Source organism: Canis lupus, chromosome 24 (assembly GCF_003254725.2).
Source record: "Canis lupus dingo isolate Sandy chromosome 24, ASM325472v2, whole genome shotgun sequence".
NCBI classification, from domain to species: domain Eukaryota; kingdom Metazoa; phylum Chordata; class Mammalia; order Carnivora; family Canidae; genus Canis; species Canis lupus.
In genome coordinates, this window is record NC_064266.1 from 20,125,915 (window position 1) to 20,141,167 (window position 15,253).

At 50.4% G+C, this 15,253-nt stretch overlaps 1 protein-coding gene across 11 annotated transcripts in view; it reads right to left on the bottom strand.

The window, feature by feature from the left end:
- Nucleotides 1-3,974: 3,974 nt before the first annotated feature.
- Nucleotides 3,975-15,253, bottom strand: part of FAM110A (family with sequence similarity 110 member A) — a 146,234-nt gene continuing 134,955 nt past the window's right edge. For 5 of the 11 annotated variants that reach the window (XM_049100195.1, XM_025469589.3, XM_025469593.3 and 2 more), the window contains one exon: nt 13,268-14,806. In XM_049100195.1, coding sequence (XP_048956152.1) covers nt 13,824-14,806 — 983 coding nt within the window. In that variant the 3' untranslated portion in view covers nt 13,268-13,823. Of the gene's footprint in view, nt 5,561-13,267; nt 14,807-15,253 lie in introns of those variants that run through there. The other 6 variants (XM_025469592.3, XM_049100194.1, XM_025469590.3 and 3 more) reach the window with 3 other exon arrangements.

Here is a 15,253-nt window from a genome sequence, read left to right on the forward strand (position 1 = left end):
CTCAGACCTGGCGACAGTGGTAGAGCACAGCAGTCAAGATCACAGGCTCTGGACTCAGCCTGAGTTCAAATCTTGGCTGTGCCCCTTGCTCGCTGTTGACCTTGTTGTAAGTTACATAACCTCTCTGTCCCTCAACTTCCTGATCTGTAAAATGGGGATAAATAGTCCCTATCTTATAGGGTTGTTGTGAGGGTGAAATGACTGCTACATGAAAAGTGCAAAGAACAGTGCCCGGCCCCAAATTAGTTCTCAGTAAATGTTATTCCATGGTGCCAACGTGATCTCAAGCCCAAATACAATCTCAGGTAGGACTCACCTGTGGCCATGCAGATGATACATGAGATGCTTGAGTTACATTTCTAGGGCTATCACCAAAATGAAATCAAACAATTTAAAAATCCCTCTAGAGAACTCCTTAACCACCATCCTCATAAGTCCCCATATATCAGCTTGAAAACACTGATTTAGAGCAAAAAGCATGGGAATTTGGGACTCCTGGGTGGCTCAGTGGTTGAGCGTCTACCTTTGGCTCAGGTCATGATCCTGGGGTCTTGGGATCAAGTCCCATATTGGGCTCCCAGCAGGGAGCCTGCTTCTCCCTCTGCCTGTCCCTGCCTCTCTCTATGTGTCTCATGAATAAATAAATAAAACCTTTAAAAAAAAAGATGGCATTTCAGATCTGGCTCAGATCATTCTGCCATGAACGTGTGGTGTGACATTGGAAAAGCCCCTGTCACTCTCCGGAATCAGTTTGCTTGGCAACCAAATGGGACATTGACACTATTGCAGAGCCAAATGTGACAATTACTTGTGATCTGTGACTTACTGGCAGGCCTGAGGTTCGTCTGGGGGAAACAGATTCTGCTACTAATTACGGAAGAGCTGCCTACTCCAAGAACTGCTCCCCTTCAGGGCTGGGATTTGAGGGACCCAGGAGCTCTCCAGTGTCTGTCCTAAACCTGCTGTGTGGCTCTAAGTAAAGCTCTCCCTCTCTCTGGTCCTGTTTCCCCATCTGCTCCTCGAGGTGTCCCTTGGTTCCATCCCACTGGACCACACAGGGAGGCTAAATGATTTGCCTAAAGTCACATGTGAAGAACCAGACTCTGATTCCAGTGCTCTTTCTGCACAGAAGTACCCCAAACTACCTGCATGGACCAGAGGGGTTACCACTCCATCCCACAGTCTGCCCTCAACACCCACTAAGGCTCTGTCCCCCTCAGTCACCACATTGGCCAAGGGGAGTTAGGTGACAAACATCAGAAAGTGACTAACCAAGAAGCCCAGCAGTGGATTTACAGGAAGGAGTCCCCAGAATGAGGAAAGAACAAGCCCCCAGCATGACTACTCAGGTATCTGTAGGGGCCCCAGTGGCAGAGCCTGTGGCTGTCCTCTCTAAGGCACTGGCCAGGATGACACATCTCCAACCACCCTCTGTCTGTACGCCTTCCATTTGTTTTTTTTTTTTTTTTTTTTTTTTTTTTACGCCTTCCATTTGAATGTCAAACTCCCAGGAGAGACTCTGACCTGCCCAGCCTGCAGTCAGGTGTCTGTACCATCAGGAAGTCAGTTGTGAGAGAGGCCAGCAGGCTTAATTCAAACGTGGTCAGTGGGGACATTGCAGTGATGTCCACTGATTTGTGCCTATGACACACATTCTCACCTCCAAGCATTTGCACAAAACTATTGCTAACCCTCTAGAGAAAAATGAGGCAATTCCCAGAACTGGGAACAGAAATGGATGTGCATTTTTGTTTCCCAAAACCTGCCTGGGGGTTTAGCATTTATAAACACTGTGATACTTGGGGACTGCTTTTAGATGGTGCAGGGCCAGAGAGTTGGGGGGGGGAAGAATGAGTTTTGTTTGACCAGAATATAAGCAGGCCTGGCCCAGCCCACAAATTTTTGGCTCCAAGGAAACTAAACTTCAGTCTCTAACCTGTTGCCCCTTCCAGCAGGCACTCAGAACAAAAATGATGATGATGATTTCATGTAATGGTAGGAATGATGACTAGCTCCATTTTACAGGTGAGAAGACTAAGGCTCAGAGGGCTTAAGTGACTTATCCAAGGTCACAGCTAGTTAGAGGCAGAACCAGCATTTGAATCCCAAAATGGCCAACTTTTAGAGCTACAAGGGCTCCCAAACACATTTAGGGCACAAGATCATTTGGCAAATGGGGAAATCAAGGCTCACAAGAAGGTAGAGTTTGGGGGCATGTACTTGTGCATCTACAGTGCCCCCATCAAGAGTTTCATGTACCTTAGCTCACGGACTATCTGGAGGAGAGCATTCCTGCTCCCAGTTTACAGATTGGACACTGCAGCTCAGCAAAGAGGCACCCCTTGACCAGAGTCCTGTTGCTGGTGAGTAGCAGGGCTTGGATCCTAACCATAGTCCCTCTGACCTAAGCCTGTGCTTTGTCCTTCTCACCTGGGATCTCAGATTTGGGCCTGGCTTCCGCTCCCTTGAGTCCTGTTCTGCTGTGGGGGTGAGAGCTCTGCCTCCTGGCCATCTGGCTTGGCCTAGCAGAGAGCCTGCCTGAGCTTGCTGCCCCAGGGGCTCAGGGCATTCAGTGGGTGGCCAGCAGCCGGCTCTCTGGGGGGCCAGTGCCCTGACGGGGGAGGTGTTGGCAGAGGGGCTAGTACCGCAGCCTCCCAGGAGACAAGAGGCTGGGCCTGGTGGGGCCTCTAATGCTGGGGCAGCTTCTGCTGCCTAATGGCATCTCCTTGCAAGAACCAGTGCTGAAGTGCTAGTGGTTCTCTGGGCCTCAGTTTCCCCATCTATACATGAGAAGGTTGGACTCATGGTTGCTAAGGACCTTTTTAGCTCTGAAATTGTAGGATTCTAGGATGCTTGTATCAGTCACCTATTGCTGAGTAAACATTATCACAAACATCATCACCAAAAACCACAACCTTACAGTTTCTGTAGATCAGAAGTCCAGGCATGGCATAGCTGGGGTCTCTACTCAGGGTCTCTCCAGGCTGAAATCCAGCAGTCAGCTGGGCTTTGTTCCTTTGTGAAGGCTCAGGGTCATTCGGGTGGCCAGCAAAGTTCAGGTCCTTGTGGTTGCCGGTCTGAGGCATACATTTCCTTGCTGGTTACTGGCTGGGGCAGGAGTCACTCTCAGCTCCTAGAGGGCACCTCAGATTCCATCACCCTTCATGTCCCCTTTCCCTCACCTCCCACATCCAATACTTGCCCTGTTGGCTCCACTTTCTGAGCAGACCCAGAATCTGACCATCCTCACCCTCTGCCCACTCTAGCCCAGTCTGGCTCCTTCATCTCCGGCCAGGACTGCTGCAGTACCCTCCTCATTGGCCTCCCTACTTCTTCCCTTACTGCTTGCAGCCCATTCTCCACTCAGCAGCCTGACATGGGAGAAGATGTTCAAATACAAGTCTGATCCCGTCCCACCTCTGCTCAGAAACCTCCCATGGGTTCTCAGGGTAAAAGCCAACGTCCTCACCATGACCTACAGGCCTCAGCCCATCCAGCCCTGTTACACACTGACCCTGCATTCTAGCCCTCTCTCCCTCACTTCATTCCCACCATCCTGGCCTCCACGCTGTTCCTCAAACACAGCAGGTACATCCTCTGCCCAGTTCCTCTGCTGACAACAGTCTTATCCATGAGGCTCCCCTTGCCTCTTTCCAGTCTCTACTGAAATGGTATCTGGTTGCTGAAGCCTGCCCACAATCCGGGATGCCTGGGTGGCTCAGGTCATGATCTTGGGGTCGGGCTCCCTGCTGAGCAGGGAGCCTGCTTCTCCCTCTCCCTCTCCCCCTGATCATGTTCTCTCTCCCTCAAATAAATAAATAAAATCTTTAAAAAATAAAAAATTAAAATTAAAAAACAAAAGCACAATCTATGCTTCTAATAAAGTTAAATATACACTTACCACCAGGCCCAGCAACTCTACTCCTAGGCCTTTGCCCAAGAGAAATGCAAGTATATGAACACACAAAGATCTGTACAGGGATGTTTATAGCAGCTTTATTTCTAAAAGCCAAAAAGTGAAAACAACCTAGATGTCCATCAATAGGCTAGATGAATAGACAAAACATTGGTCGTCATTTGTACCACAGACTACTCAGCAATACAAAGAGACAGACGCACAACAACATGGGTGAATCACAAACGTATTACACTGAGTGAAAGAAGCTAGATGCCATCTCCAGGAACCACAGAAAAGACAAGTCCAATCCTTTTTCATGAAGGAAAACTGACCAGCAGTTTCGCAGATGGGAAGTGGGGTGGGAGTCACGATGGACTACAAAGAGGCAGGAGGGAACTTTCTGGGATGGTAGAAATCTTTAGAACCCATCTGTAGAGGTGGATACACAGATGTATATAATTGTCAAATTTCATCAAACCACATATCCAAAATGGGTCAACATTGTTGTATGTCGATTATATATCATTAGAAAAGAAAAAAACCTAGAATCCCCCCACCCCAATTCTCTTTCTGGCTTCATTTTCTCCAGCACATTTCCACCCTTGCATGCATTGTTTTTCTCCCCACTAGAATGTCAACAGCACAGGAGCAGGAACTTTTGTTTTGTTCTCTGCTCTATCTTCAGTGCCTTGAAGAGTACGGAGCATATTGTAGGTACTTACTAAATATTGGATGGATGGATGGATGGATGGATGGATGGATGGATGGATGGATGGACGGACTGATGGATGGATGGATGGATGGATGGATGGATAAATAGATGGATGGATGACACATGGATGGATTTAGTCCCTGAAGGCTCAGAGCTAGTTAATGGGAATGGCTGTTGAAAGTATCCACACACCCACCTGGAAGCTGCCAGACAAACACCAGACCAGTAGGGCCTGTGAGACTGTGGGAAGTGTCATCATTCCATCCGGGGCTGCGTCATCACTCAGGTATTTGGACAACGCCATCCTGGAGCTGTGTCATACCCACCACCAACCCTGGAAGGCTGCCCAGCTCAGAACCTGATGCCCATTGGTTGGCGTTTCCCGTGGGCGCTGTGCGTGTGGAAACCAAAATATTACCGTAGAGGGTGGAGCCACAAAATGAAGCTGGGCAAAACCCAGAATGTGGCCTGTGGTTACTCTAGGCGAGGGGATAGGGACTAGACGTGCAGGTCTGATGTCTTTCTGTTTCAGATGTCTTGTTTCTGCTGTATTTCCCTGTTTTAAACTTCTTTCTTTTCTTCTGCATAGGTAACACATTCACAGGGTTCAAAATTCAAAAGTTACAAAAGTGCGGACGTGAGTCCCCCTCCACCTCTGCCTCCAGCCAGCTGCTTCCCCCACAGCAGCCACCATGCAGTGCTCACTGTGTAACTCTCCAGGGAGAGTTTATGCCAGCAGGAGAGTACGTGGACAGCTATTCCAGTTTCCAAAAACAGTAGCACACCGTGCATGCCGTCCTACACCTTGCTCGTTCACCAAACCAGGCATCTTGCCATCCCACGTCACAAACACTCACGGCATCTTTTCTGTGGCTGCCTGGGATTCCATTGTGTGGCTGGGACCAAGTGGGTTCACCCACTTCTCGCTGATGGCTGTTTTCAATTGTTCGCTGTTACAAATAATGACGAAATAAATAACATTATATACACTTTGTACAGGGGTATTTTTACATGTAAATAGTGACTTACCCACATTTAAGCAATGAGAGAATTACCTACTGATTTTTGAGATTTTTTTAAAAGATTTTATTTATTCATGAGAAACAGAGAGAGAGAGGTAGAGTCACAGGCAAAGGGAGAAGCAGGCTCACCACAAGGAGCCCGATGTGGGACTCGATCTCGGGACTTCAGGATCATGCCCTGAGCCGAAATCAGATGCTCAACCACTGAGCCACTGAGGTGTCCCTGATTTTTGAGATCTTGATTCTCATGAGAACTTGGAAGCTTTGGTCCCACTGAGCCCACATTTGGGGTGCGGGGGTACTCATGGGCTGGACCAAGCCCCTCTGCGCCTGGGGCTGGGGCAGGCCCTCTCCATTCACACTGCCCCACCCCATTTTGCCAAGAAGAACACCAAGACCCAGACACAGAGTGACACACCTGCCTGAATAAACACTACTGGATCTCAAGGAGCCCGGGGGGTGGGGGTGAATGCTGGGGTCTCGACAACCCCCCACTCACCTCCCTCTCTGCCTCTGCCCTCCCTGGCCATGTGACATTGGTACATGGATTCACTTTCCTGAGGCTCCTTTGAAGTCCACTTTACAGTGGCACTCTCTGCCAGGAATGAGAACTTTGTTCCGTGCTGGACACACAGTAGGTGCTTGGGGCCTCATAGATGTGCATTAGTTGGTTTGTTGATGTGGTTCTTCCAATGGTTTAAATACTTAAAACTGGCAACTAATTAATTTTTTAAATTAGTCAACGCATAAAGTTAGGCCTGATAATGTCCAGGATTAAGGAATTTATCCTCATGATGGACACAGAGGTGGAGGAATGGGGAGACCCAACAGTCCAGGTAGGAAGTAGTTAGGAGGGTGAGATTTGAACCCTGGAGCCTGGCTTTAGGTGATACTAACCACCACCCCTAATTAAAGACCAGAGACCCAGGGGCTAGCAGTGAAGGAAGGGGACAGGTAATAAAGCCCAATGGCAGTCATGCCACCCCCAGCACACACATATAAGCACACATGCGTGCTTACACACACACACACACACACACACACACACACATTCTGGCAGGGCAGGACTGGGCCAGACCTGGGTTCCATTACTAACTGCGCTACGTGCAAGCCTGTAACCTCCAATGAGGCAGCTGTCCTCTCTGAGCCTCAGTGTCCCCAATGGTAAGGCCCCTACTGTGCAGGGTGCAATTAGACACAGACCAAGAAAAAGTTCTGTGAGCTGCAAAGGCTGCAAGCATGTAGAGGATTAAGGGATTTAGCCTGCCAGTGGACTCTGAGGGAGGAGGGATAGGTGGGGAGGGGGGTTGGGGACATCCAACAGGCCCGGTTTGCCCTTAAGAACCTCTCGGGGCTGCCTGGCCCAGCTGTCAGGAAGCTGCGATCCCAGCCCAGCGCCAGGCTGGCAGGCTCCAGACAGAGCCCCCTGGCTCCAGCTAGATGCCATAGTCAGGGTAGGGGCCAACCTAGAGGCTGGACTAGGCTATTTTCATCCCCAGGAGGGCCAGGGAGAGGGCTCCAGCTCCCTTCCTCCTCCACAGGGCCCTGTTGCCTCCACAGAACCTGCCTGGAGACCAAAATGCCGCACAGCACAGCCAGGGAAACCAAGGAACAGAAAGGTTAATAGTTATCAAGGTCACCCAACTGGGGCTTGAACCCAGACATCCTAATTTCCAGAAGCCAATTCCTTCCTAGATGCCATTCGCTCACTCCTCTACTCCTTTTTTCTTTCATCTAACAAATATTTGTGGACTACCTACTTACTGCTCCCAGGGACCCGTAGCCTAAGTCAAATCCTTGCTTCCTGGAGCTGCGTTCTAGTAAGAGACAGAGGCAAGAAATAGGTCACATGGCCTCTGTTTACTGTGAGTCAGGGGCTGATATGTATTTTTTCTAGCAAGAAAAATAAACCAGGATAGGGAACCAGTGACTTCTGGATGCTAATGGTTTAGGTAGAGAGGGCAGTAAGTGGGTGGGTCAGAGAAGGTCTCTCTGAGGAGGTAACATGTAAGCAAAGACCAAAATGAAGTAAGAGAATGAGTTATATGGATATTTGGGGTAGGATACACACTGGCAATGGAAGCAGCAAGTGCAAAGGCCCTGAGGTAGGAATGTGTCTGATGTGTTCCCAGAACATCATGGAGGCAGGGTGGCTATAGAGAGTAGGTAAAGGGGAAGTGAGAAAGGTAACAGGAATACAGGTCATGATGGCCGTGTAAAGCATAGTTAGACCTATGGGTTTCATTTCAGTCTGTCTAGCAAGATCGACCCTCACATTGTTCAAAGGCTCTCATCACCCTCCATGGTCTGGCCCTTGTACTCCAGGTTCAGCCCCATTCACCTTCTCTCTGTTTCTAGAATCTACCCTCACCACAGGGCCTTTGCACAAATGGTTCCTTCAATCTGAAATGCTTTTCCATTCCTATCCCCTCTTCTGTTTAACTCCCACCTATCCTTCATATCTCAGCTCAAATAGCTCAGGCTTCTAAACCTCCCTGGTCAAGTCAGCAATCCCTCCTTCCTTCCAGGACCTAATTTCAGTGACCATAAAATTATTGGGATGGCCAATTAAGATCTGTCCTTAACCAAGACTGAGCTTTCCAAGGGCGGGTGTTCTGGTTAATTTCGCTCACTATGGTGTCGCAGGGTGTGCCTCACGCTAACAAATATGTGTTACATTAATGAACAAATGAATGGCACAGGCACTTTACAAAGATTGTCTCCTTTCATCCAGTTTGTGAAGCTCAGAGAGGTGAGGTAGCTTGACCAAGGACAGATAGTAAGTAGGAGGCAGCACCAAGAAATCCAGGTTTCTCTGATTGCACAATTGGGTACTTTCCCTTGGCACACATAGGTCATGCTAAATTGAAAAATGGCTGTAATCATTCCTCCACGCTTGTCCTCATGCCCTTTTGCAATGTGACTAAGAGATGGAGTTTATCTCTCAACTCCTTGAATCTGACTCAGCCACATCACTTTGTCTAGCCAATGGGACATTAGTAATCACAACACAAGCAGAGTCTTTCCAAAGCTTGTGTGCATTGGAGCTTGCTTGTCTTCTCTTGCTCAACGTGGTACTCCAAGATTACCATGTGAATGGGCCCAAGCTGGCCTCATGGGGGTGAACCTCATGGAGGTGACTGGAAGCACCCCCCAGCCTGCCAACTGCCAGACATGTGGATGAAGCCCTCTGAGACCAGCTGACTGCAACCACATGAGTGGGCTTAGGTAAGACCAGAAGAACCACCCAGCTGAGGCCAGTCCAAATTACCAATTGAAGAATTGTGGACAAATAAATTGTCTTAGGCCACTAGGCTTAGGGAGATTTGTTATGCAGCAAAAACTAACTAATACACATAATCGGTGAATATACACTGTGGAGACAACACCCATACACATACACATATGCACGAAGTGTATGTAAATGGCCTCCTACAGGTAATCTGTCAGCACCCACATAGACATACCCCTTACAGGTCACCTGCAGAAGATATTCCCAGCCATCACCCAACCCCACACACACCTCTATTCAGACCACTATTCAGGTTCACATGTCAATGTAAATATATTCTGGGAATGGGTAAGTCAACAATACCCAAGCTCTACATCCCTGGTGCTGTCCAGCACAATATAGGGCATGGAAAAGGACTCAGCAGCCTTTAGTTGAACAAAGGGATACATAAAGTAAAAGCGCAAAATGAGCCAGAGGTTGGCACAGTGAACAGATGGTGCTGAGAGATCCTCATGGGTACATAGAAAGGCCTGGCAGTGGGGGTCACAGCTTCAGTTTTTATCCCTCTTAGAGACCCACCAGCAGGGACATGCAGGGGATGCTCACAAATGCTTATATTACAGATTGTACATGTGCTTGATATTCTATTTTAAAAATTGGTCATACTTCTTTTTTAAGTGGGGGTGGTGTTAAAGATCACTTGAAGAGTTTCAGGAAGGAAGTTGGAACCAATACATTACTTTCTGTGTATAACTATGGGGACACTGAAGATGTCAGAGAATTAAGGATGAGTTGGTTATGAGGAAACCACAGGACTGAAAAACAAGGCTGATAGTAACTCCAGGGAAAACCAAGAGTTTCACAAGAAAGGAAATGTAACTGTCATATGCGATTTGGCTTGGCAGGAAACAATATTTGCATAGTTACAATATAAATAACACTAAATATTCACTTAATGGAAAATTGTAATAAATGTAGATTGAAAGGATAGGAGGGTGAGAAAAGTTAATCCCTCCTTGATAATAATAATTATAAAAAAAACATTTTTTACCACAGCCAGAATAATTATTCTGGTGCATTATTCTAGGCATTTACATGTTGAATCCTCATAACAATCCAATAGCTCAAATATTCTTATTACTCTCATTTTACAAGTGAGGAAACTGAGCACAAGGAGGTTAAGTCACTTGCCTGTGGTCATATGGCCAGGAAGGGTAAAGGCTGGGATTCAAATCCAGGCAGTGAGGTTACAGAAGCGACACTGTGAAGACATCAGACCAGAAATTCAAGGCAATATTTGCTAAAATTAATCCAGAAAAGCACAAGAAAGCATCTTACTTAAAAATATGGAAGAAAGTACCAGAAGAAATAGTTAAAAGAGTTGAATGTGGCTGTTTAACGGATCAGGAGTGGGAAGGACACAGCGAGAAAATGTTTCTTATTAGTACTATTTAATTTATACAGATACATAGATGTATCCATGAGCTAGGGACAGGAATTGACAGACATGGAACATGAGGGAACTTTCCATGGTTATGGCATTGCTCTATATCCTGGCTGGAGTTTGGGAAACAGTATACATTTGTCTAAATTCTGCAAAGGGTACCTTTAAGATCTGTGTGTCTCACCAGATATAAATTTTACATACACACAGGGGGAAAAAAGAATCATAAACAAATATTGGGCTCTAATGGAGCTCTAGTGGTATGCATGCTAAAGTGCCTTTAAGGGGAAGTGTACTGATGTTTGCAACTTACTTTGTAAAGCTTCAAAAAATAGGTTGTCTTAATTGATGTATAGATGGATAGATGCCTGTAGAGCAAATTTAACAAAATAGTAAGAACTGAGCATCCAGTAGGTGGATATGTAAGTGTTTGCTGTATCATTCTTTCCAGTGTTCTTTAAGTTTGAAAATTTTCTTAATAAAGTGCTGGGGTAAATATATGAATGCACTATCTGAAAAAAAAAAACCTGAATGGGGTGTTCTGTCTTGGACCTGGGAAGACCCACACAACTCTAAGCCTACATGCATGTCTACCTGAGGGGCAGCTATCACCATACTCTTGTATATGTCCTCACCTACCCTGAGATCTAGAGTCAGGGCCCGGTAGACTAATTCCTCACTCGCTCCTTGCTGCCCTGGACACAGGGTGTCAAGCAGGATGGGTGTCTCCTCTCCCTGGTCCCCTTGAATGCCTCTGTAGCAGAACCAGAACCAGAACCATTTCACCAGGGAAAGGAACAGGGCCCTCTAGCTACATCCCATCCTCTGCCAAAAGGGTAGACTGAGGCCTGGCAGGCGGGGACAGGTGCCTTTCCCAGGGGCCCATCACACCTTCATGACAGGAGCGAGCAGCCAGATTGCTGGGCTTCCAAGCCCACGTGTATATAATTAGCTGCTGGGAAATAGATCTGGGAGCAGATCTCATCTCTGCCTAATTAGGGGCTGGGCAGCTGGGGCCAGTCTGGCCTGGGGGCGCTGCTATGGAAGCCAGGCAGCCCCAGGGGATGGGGCAGCAGCTGCTGGCCCTCAATGCTCACTGTCCCTCACACTCCACTAAAGGCAGAACAATAGAGGGGCTGTTCCCACAGATCCCTAAGGCTGGCAGAGGCCCCCAGCCGCTCCCTCCACAGATCCCCCACATGGGAGGCGGATAGGTTCCAGAATCCTGGTAGAAGGGAAGCCCTTGTGGAACCAGAGACCCGGAAACACCTTCTCCACTTCCAAGAATGCTTCCCTGCTCTCTTTCCAACAGACTCTCCCAGTGCCCTCTTGACCACCCCCAGCCCCAGCTCCTGGCAACAGGTCTGGTCTTAGGGCAGGAGTCCCTGCTCCACATGATACAACTCTGTGTTTGCTGATGAACTGCCCACTCACATCCACCAAATATGGCAGGACCCACACCTATCATACTCATAGCTGGACACCCAGCAGATGCTCCATAAAGTGACAGGAGGAAAGGCTGCCAGGACCCAGGACAAAGAAGAGAGGAGCCAGAGTGCCCCTGACTGTGGGTGTGACCCCAGGCTGGAATGCAGACCTGCTCTGTGTCATCCCCCAAGCCACGACCCCTCCTGTTCTCAGACAGACCCTGGCAAGGTCACCTTGAAGATTCAGTGACGAGGTGAGTGTGAAGGGTCTGCACCTACAACTTAACCTCCTCCAGGAACAAGGGCTCTCCCGGCCCATCACCCACCAGTCCTGTGATCTTAAATGCAGCCAACACATCCACTTGGGCTTCTGGGGTGCTGGCAGCTCCCAGGGAGGGGCAACACTTAGCACAGAATTCAGGCCAGGTTGACTGGAGGAGCTGGTCTTTGACACCTCAAAGGGCACCTCCTCTGTGGAGCCTGCCGGGATTATCCCTCCCGACCCCATCACTCCTTAAAGGGGGGACCAAGAGACTCAACTCCTGCATCGTCAGACCTGCTGGGTGCCCCTGTGCTTCAGTCTCCCCATCCTTATCATGAAGGGGGTGGACTCCATTCTCATGAGCTGGAGCACCACTTTCTATAACCCAGTTTCCCTTGTTCCCCTGCACTGCCCAGGCCCAGCCCAATCCCCTGGGGGCTGACCATAGACTGTCAGACAGACAGACAGACAGACAGACAGACAAACAGCTGGGCTGCCCTGGATGTTTGTCAACAGCCCAACGGAAATCTCCTCTTTATGCCTAAAATAAAACTTACATCAAACCTGTCACCAGGGCCCCCATTAGAGCTTCCTGTTTCTGAGTGCTGCAGCCAAGGCAGCCTGCAGGAGAGGAAGCCCCGCCCAGCCCCTCCCCGCTCCCACCCCGGGGGTGGGCAGAGGCCACCCAGGCTTTCACCGTGTGTGCCCTGTGTGACCCGCCCTCGCCTGGCTGCACTAGAGGCCAGGGGCATCTCCCAGCAGGGAAGCAGCCTGGAGGACCTCACAGCCCAATGCCAGCCATCCTTCCCCTTCCCCCAGCCCCCTGAGGACTTGCTGCCCCACTCTCCCACTGAGGCCCAGAGAGGGAGACTGGCTTACCCAGGCTCACCCAGAGTTGGAGGCAAGGCTGCTTGTTCTGTGCTGTCTGCCCCAAGTTGTCCCTCTTCCTCTAAGAACTCCTGCTTACAGCCCCCAATCTACAAGCCTGTGTACAGACTTTGTGTGGAGTTTCCTGCCCCCCTTGAGAACAGGGCAGCAGTGGGAAGGATTCATGCCCCCATCAGCTCTTCCCCTGCAGGTCCCCTTCCTGATGCAGGGGAAAGACCTCACTCCTGGCTCTACCCAGACTCACTCTGTGGCCAGACCCACCACTGACCTCATGCCCCACCAGATTCTGGGGTAAACAATTATGGTATTCGGAAGGCCCTATCCCAAGACTTCTCCCACCCCTTTCCCTTGTGAACACAAAAAAAGTCTGATGACCCAGCACTTGAAAAACAAGCATTTGTGTTTATTAACCAACGGGAGGGAAGTCAGAGTGGTACAGACTCCTACTAGTCCCTCCTGTAGTCTACCCATCTAGGTAGGCCAGGCCGCCACGGCCCTGCCCCCACCCACAGCCAAGTTCCCAGGGAACCAGGGCCCACTGGGAAAGGAAGAGGAAGTCAGCAAAGGTTAGAGGCCAAGGAAGAAGGAAACAGAACCGCTAGGTAGACAGGCCTAGTAAGATCCTTTGGTCCTTCACTCTCAGTGGAGAAGGCTGAGTGCCCTGGATCCAAACCCACAAGAAGAACCAGGCAGGGCTAGTGTCAAAACCCCTACATGTGAGGGGTAGAAGGTGGCCCAAGGTCAAGAGGCAACTCTCTCCAAGGTCAGTCCTTGCCAGATGGATGCTGGTCCAGCCTCTGAGTTCTGCCCCCATGCCAGGTTCACACAAGGTAACAACCTCTGGTCTGCCCAAGCCAGGGAATAGATACTGAAGAGGTCAAGGGGCCAGTTGCCCCTCTAAGATCTGTCCTGTAGCAAATGCCAAGTCCAGTGAAGGCCTAGCCCTCAGCTGCTGGGGTATCCCGTGCTTGCCGCAACCCGTACAGCCACTTGATCACACGGGCGTTGCGCTCTACCACCGACACCCCGTAAGGGACGCGCTCCCGGGCCCGCTCCTCAACGGTGGCAGAGCTGCGGCGGGAGCAGTCTCCCTCAGAGCTGCCAGGCCCAGCACTGGGCCCAGCCAAGGATACGATGTCTGAGCTGGCCCGTGCCAGATGGGCCACACCCAACCCCCGTGCCTCCTCCGGGTCTAGGCCACAGAAGTTAAAAAATCGCTCCAGGTCAGCTGCTGCCCTTGAGAAACGCTCACTCAAATCCGACTTGGAGCGTTGCAAACCTGGGGGCCGGGCTGGGCTGGAGGCAGTGGCAGTGCCTGGTGATGGGCAGGGCCGGGCAGGTGAGGCAGGCAGGGGACGGACATCCACTCGGCGGACAGCAGCCGTACTCGGTGGCGGGCGTGGAGGGGTGGCTGGGGGTGCCTGGTGGGCTCCCTCTGTCCGTGCAGGGGTACGGCTGGCCTCAGTTGGGGATGCGGGACTGTCACACAAGTCGATGAGGTTGCTAAGGATATCCAGGTCCAGCTGGGGCCGGCGGCCGGGACCAGGCAGGACTCGGCGGCTAGGTGTGAGCACGGTGCGGCGAGTCCCAGGGCTGAAGAGTGGCTGTTTGGACAGCAGGGGCTGCACAGGTTCCTGGCGGGTATTGGCCACATGCAGGCTCTTGACATACTTGGCCTTGTCAGCTTCCAGGCGCTCCACAGCACTAGGTTTCCGGGCTCCACCATCTGCTGGCCGCCGGAGCAGGTAGCCGGGGACCTTGGTCCGCAGGCGGAAAGGTAGGGCAGGGGTGTCCCGGGCTCCTGGAGTCAGTGTGTCCACGGGCATGACTGTTACATACCCCAAGGGCTTCGGTCTGAGGAGACAGGAGAAATGAGGAGAAAGATCCAGGCAGAAAGTTGGCAGCTGGAGGCCGGCAACGGCTGCAGGGGAGGAAAGAAAGAGGTTTAGCACGCTCAGACAAAGGCTCAGCCAAGACTGAAAGGGCCGAAGACGCCTTCCCTATTAAAAGGTAATAGCCACGCCCCTGGCTTACAGGGAGCCAATCAGCATACAGAAAGCCACCCCTGAAGGGTGGCCCCACCCACATCCGCGCCTCCTTTTCAGAGGACCAAGCTCAGCGGAGGCAGAGAGGAGAAAAAAAAAAAGTGCCAAAGAAGGCAGAGGAAAGCAGCCTGGGCAGAAGAGACAGGGCAAGGCACGCTTTAAAGGAAGCAAAGTGGGCTCCAGACCCTATGCTGGGCACCAGCCAACTTAACCTCAGTGGTCCCCTTAACAGCCCCATTATTGCAGGTAGGGAAACTGAAGCGCAGGATGCTCAATCGACCTGATTAAGCGAACCCAGCAAGTTGGTAGCTCTACCCCCTTGC